Here is a 6,000-nt window from a genome sequence, read left to right as displayed (position 1 = left end):
CGCTCTTGTTACCCAGGCTGGAGTGCAATGGCGCGATCTCGGCTCACTGCAACCTCCGCCTCCTGGGTTCAGGCAATTCTCCTGCCTCAGCCTCCTGAGTAGCGGGGATTATAGGCACGTGCCACCATGCCCAGCTAATGTTTTGTATTTTTAGTAGAGATGGGGTTTCACCATGTTGACCAGGATGGTCTCGATCTCTTGACCTCGTGATCCACCCGCCTCGGCCTCCCACAGTGCTGGGATTACAGGCGTGAGCCACCGCACCCGGCCGAGCTTTTTTCTTTCTAACCACAAGAGGCAATTCATATATTACTTTTGTAATCGGAATTAATTTTTTGCCGGATGTGGTGGCTCATGCCTGTGATCCTAGCACTCAGGGAGGCCAAGGCAAGAGGTCCCTAGTTCCAGATCAGCCTGCGCAACATGGCAAAACCCCATCTTCACAAAAAATGCAGAAATCAGCCAGGTGTGGCTGTGTGTGCCTGTGGTCCTAGCTACTCGGGAGGCTGAGATGGGAGGATCTTTTGAGCCCAGGAGATCAAGGCTACAGTGAGCCATGTCGAATCACTGCACTCCCGCCCGGATGACAGAGTGAGACCCTGTTTCGAAAGACATAAATAATATAATTTTGTAAAACTCTAAGACACAAAATTTCTTACAAAGTCGTTTATTCAACTGGGTATGCAGTAACCACACTTGGTGACTCCAGTTCACGCCCCTTCTTTTTTATGGTCGGTAACAGTTTTAATTATTGCTTATGTTTGAAGTTCATGGCATCATGAAGAGGATTTTTAATTTTAAGTCTTATTACAATTTATTTACTTTTACAGATCCCAAGATTGTCTAAAGATAAATGTATTTGCATGTATTTTTTAAGCTTTTAATGGAAAACTTAAAAAGAAAATTGATACAAGATCAATTGTGTTACTAGGGGAGCTTCTGAAATTTGAAATGCATATTTTTAAGAACTTTTGAAAAAAAAATTTTTTTCCCCTACTTTGAGTAAATGAGGCAAAGCACCTTTCTCTGAAAAGTTCATCAGAGAAAGTGTAATATCCCAGGAGTTGCCTCCAAACTGATCTGGTATGTGAATGCTTCTGCACACAATGTAAAGGAATGCTGTGGCAAATGGGAATGGAGCAGACTGCTGTGTCTCACCGATGTCCCCAGGGCAGCCATGCTTCAGGCAATTGCAAAGGCTTCCGTGGGGCGCAGTGGCTCACGCCTATAATCCCAGCACTTTGGGAGGCAGAGGCGGGTGGATCATGAGGTCAAGAGATCGAGACCATGCTGGTCAACATGGTGAAATCCTGTCTCTACTAAAAAATACGAAAATTAGCTGGGCATGGTGGTGTGCACCTGTAGTCCCAGCCACTCAGGAGGCTGAGGCAGGAGAATTGCTTGAACTCAGGAGGTGGAGGTTCTGGGGAGCCGAGATCGCGCCACTGCACTCCAGCCTGGGTAACAAGAGCGAAATTCTGTCTCAAAAAAAAAAAGTGCTAAGCAAAGGCTTCACTTCCTTCCCCAGCAAGAGCACAGCCTCAGCAGGCGGCTTGGCACGATTTTTAGATGAATATAGAAGGCGCTGATTCACAGACCTCATCTTTGTGACTGCCCCAGTTAATACAAAGCATCACCCCTTTGGACATCTTAATCAATCAAGCATAAGGCAATAAGGCTGTTACTGTGGATATGCTTTGGAAAGGAAGAGAGAGGATGTCTGGCAGCTGGGCTGGTGTACAGAGGAGAGGCTCACAGTATGGCCCAGCTTTCAGGAACTTTGGATACATGTCCAGTATGCATGGATGAATGGCGGAGTATTAGCTTTGAATGCATAATTCCTAATAATTAAGTAAAAGCAACGTAGGAATTTTTTTAACCATGAAAATACAAAATATCCCATCTTCCTGTTTTGTATCCAACCCCCCTCTGAATCAGAATTCTTAACACAACAGAAGGAAACAGAGCACTTGCTACAACTCCTAGGTGGAGATGGACACCACCAATAGGGTTCTCCAAGGATATCCAGACAGCTCATGGCTCTTTGGTTCCGTAAATCTACCCAGTCACTTTTAACTCCTCGTAATTGCAAAGCATGTTCCAAGAATACCGGAAAGTAAAGCAGATAAGTTTCCATGGAATATCTGATTTTATCTTAGATACTAATGAGCAATGTATCTCGGACACGTGAGGGAAAATTTGAAGAAGAAAAGGAAGCTGGAAATATAAGTTCCCGTCTTTTGTTTTTTTTCATGAAGCTCTCAAATAATAACATAAATTCAAAAACACCAAGCTGGTTAGCAACAAAAACAGATAGCTTTGCCTATCACAAAAAGAAGAATAAACAAACAGCTCATACACACAACAGAAGTTTCAAGATAATTATGTTGTTAGACAAATACACTCAAAAGGTTTGAACACATCAAAAGGCAGATATAAACAAGGTCCTAAAAAGCAACCAGAGGATGCAGACAAGAGTTTCTACAAACAGGAGAAACAGAATAACAAACCCGATTCTGATAATGAGGTTTAGATTCGATCTTCTCTAAGGTTGCTCCCAATACTGAAATATTTCTCTAATAGATGTGAGACTTTTCTCAAACTGATCTTAAGATCTAATTGTCAACACAGAACCAACGGGTTGCTGTCCTGTGCTTATCTAAGTGGGTGAGGGGAAAGGATGTAAACTTGGAAGATTTGTGAGCTTAGGTCCTTTTCTAATAGTTGTAATATATCAGATAATTTCACAAAACAAATTATCTAAATTTAACTGCCTACCCCAACCAATAGCAGACAGATAGATAGATAGATAGATAGGTAGATAGATAGATAGATAGATAAGATAGATAGATGATAGACAATAGATAGATAGATAGATGATAGACAATAGACAGACAGACAGACAGGCAGACGGACAGATGACATACAGACAGATAAGAGTCTGAAGGCAGGATGGAGAACTTGCCTGCATGGCCACATGCTTGCCCTCGCTCCCAGGACCCAGCGACCACTCATAGAGAACAATCTGGTGGTCGTCACTGCTCTGGTTTCCATTCAAAGTGATGGAGTTTTGGGGCAAAGTGATGGTGTGATTTGGTCCTGCATTAGCAACTGGTGGGAAGTCCACAGCACTGTTGACAATCAGGGCTGCGGTAGTGGCGTTACTGGCTCCATCCGAGTCTGTAACCGTCAACCTACAGAAAGAAGAATCCATAGTTGCAAGAATATGCCAGGCTGGGCACAGTGGCTCGTGCCTGTAATCCCAGCACTTTGGGAAGCTGAGGTAGGAGGACTGCTTGAGCCCAGGAGTTCTGAGACCAGCTGGGCCACAGAGTGAGACCCTATCTGTATTAAAAAAAAAAAAAAAAATTAGCCGGGTGTTGTCATGCATACCCGTAGTTCTAGCTACTTGGGAGGCTGAGGTGGGAGGATCGTTTGAGCCTGGGAGGTCAAGGCTGCAGTGAGCCGATATTGCTCCACTGCACTCCAGCTCAGGCAGCACGGCAAGAGACTGTCCCAAAAAACGACCACAAAAAAAAGGCAGACCAAAAAATAATTGCCAAATCTCAAGGTACACTTAGGTCAATTTAGTTGGTTCATGGAGCAGTTCTCAGACCAATTTAGAACAGGTATAAACAGAAATTTAAGGAGGAAGCAAAGATAAGCACACAGACTTGACATTTCTGTTTGATTTTGTTGCTGTTGACTATTTTATTTTTAGTTCATAACATATTGATGTTAGAGTTTAGCCTTTATGGATTTCTGACTAGTCTGAGATGCTGGGTGAGAAAACCATCCTCAGCCGACATAGATGTCACTCTCCAGTAACGGAGACTAAAAATGGGTCAGGTTTCAGTTCTGCCTTCAGGTCGAGCACACAGAGACAGAAAATCACTCCTGAATTTTCAGCTACAGAGCTTTTTAATTTTTAATCCTTTTCTAGAAGACTTGATATTATGTTTTCAGGATACATCTTGCAGAGCAGTGTTAGAATTAAGCCCTTTCACATGTGAACCAATGCTCACCCTCTTCAAACACAAAGAGAAGTGCATTAACCTTCCTGCGCTAAACTGATGCCTTTTTGTGTGTGTGTGTGTGTGTGAGACACAGTCTCGCTCTGTTACCCAAACTAGAGTGCAGTGGCATGATCTCGGCTCACTGCAACCTCTGCCTCCTGGGTTCAAGCAATTTTCCTGCCTCAGCCTCCTGAGTAGCTGGGATTACAGGCACCCACCACCACACCCGGCTAATTTTGTATTTTTGGTAGCGATGAGGTTTCATCATCTTGGCCAGCCTGATCTCAAAATCCTGACCTCATGATCCACCCGCCTTGGCCTCCCAAAGTGCTGGGATTACAGGAGTCAGCCACCGCACTCAGCCCCACTAAACTGATTCCTAATGTGGTCCTGAGAACAGTGAATTCACAAATAGGTCACTTCATCCTTCTACGTCAAAGGTGGTGGTAGGGAGCAATGATGATGCTAAATAAGTATCGTAGGAATATGACAGCGAAGCTGTGGCGGAACACAGGCCTTCCTCGAAGGGCGGGTACACGCGGGGCCTTCCTGGCAGGGCAGGTACACGCAGGGCCTTCCTGGCAGGGTGGGTACACACGGGGCCTTCCTTTCAGGGCAGGTACACGCAGGGCCTTCCTTGCAGGGCGAGTACATGTAGAGGGCACCTGTGCATCCTGAGCTTCCTTCCACACTATGCCTCACACTCCACACAACCAAGATCCAGCTTCTGCCCTGGCTCTGACAGCAAACCAAACACCTAAAAGTCCTTCCTTCTCAACCAGGCTGAGTCGGGACACCTTCTGGGCCCTTTAGAAAATTTCTTCCTGGGTTAGCAGCAGTAACCTCCTCGACCAGATGGTAAAGCATAATTAAATAGAAATGAATCAAATGGATCTCATAAAGTGCATTTCACTATATACAAACTTTACCCCAATACATAAAGTTCATATTAATTGATGAGGATATCAGAGTTTCCAGCGGCATCCAACCAAAACCTCCATGAAAGCCAAATCTCCTCTCTTGATCAAAATAAGAAGTACAGTGTTTTATATGAATTAGCTTAAAGAAACAGTCAAAATTTAAGTAGCAGGGAGCACAGTAAAGGCAGGGACCCACTTGCCTGAAACTGTAGTTACCAGGGTCAAGGTGAGACAAGCGTAAGACAGGGGAGTCAACGGAAGTCTTCTCTTCCATAACGGGCCCGCTAATTTCTTCCCAGTGGTAACTCACTATTTCAGTATCATCTGTACTTTCTAAAAGATTAGGAAATAAAGACAAGAATGAAATACAGGAAGAGGAAAACTTAAGCTTTGTAATTTAATTACTACATATTTGAATTCATTTTTATATGAAATTATATACTTGCCTAGAACTCAATTGCTATGTACTGCATATTAGAAGGAGGTTCTTTCCTACTCCTGAAATTATCGTTGCTATTTTTCTCCTGGATTTCCATCAGATTTGAGTGAGGCTGTTCCCACTCAGTTGAATATTTAAGAAGCACAGTGACAGAGGCTTTTGCTTTTTTTAAAAAAACAGGAGCCAACAAAATGCAGCACGTGGAAATGCTACTTCCACTCACCTCAATACAGCACGTGAGCTCTTACTTACCGCTGTAAATAGGCATCTGAACTGACAGGCTCAGAAAGACTTGAGATGCTTTTCTAGAACTTACAAAACATCTTTTACTGCCTTAATTATTAAGGGGTAAATCCAGAGAAACGTCATATCCCTGCATGAACATTTTCTATTTCTACTTTAAAAGTAAACAAACAAAATGTGCCCTGCGGATTCACAGAAACTTAGACCTGGAAAGGGGTGGGTTTCATCTAATTCATTTAAGGAAAGAGGAAGTTCGTGCGACAGATTAATAATCCTGAACAGTTTCCTGGAAATAAGCCATACTGAATTAGAGGAATCAAAATGCGATGTATTTCCATTTAAAATATACTTTATTTTCACATTACTAAGAAAGTTCTTTAGG

The 6,000-nt window shown here is 43.2% G+C and overlaps 1 protein-coding gene across 6 annotated transcripts in view; it reads right to left on the bottom strand.

The window, feature by feature from the left end:
* Window positions 1–6,000, bottom strand: part of KIAA0319 (KIAA0319 ortholog) — a 104,170-nt gene that overhangs the window by 28,616 nt on the left and 69,554 nt on the right. For all 6 annotated transcript variants that reach the window (XM_032247615.1, XM_032247619.1, XM_032247616.1 and 3 more), the window contains 2 exons: window positions 5,137–5,269; window positions 2,966–3,194 (listed from right to left, as the gene is read on the bottom strand). In XM_032247615.1, coding sequence (XP_032103506.1) covers window positions 2,966–3,194; window positions 5,137–5,269 — 362 coding nt within the window. The remainder of the gene's footprint in view (window positions 1–2,965; window positions 3,195–5,136; window positions 5,270–6,000) is intronic.

The sequence above is a fragment of the Sapajus apella genome, unplaced genomic scaffold, assembly GCF_009761245.1.
Source record: "Sapajus apella isolate SASKATOON/1434 unplaced genomic scaffold, GSC_monkey_1.0 scaffold63, whole genome shotgun sequence".
Taxonomy (NCBI): domain Eukaryota; kingdom Metazoa; phylum Chordata; class Mammalia; order Primates; family Cebidae; genus Sapajus; species Sapajus apella.
This window is presented reverse-complemented; position numbering and strand designations above follow the sequence as displayed.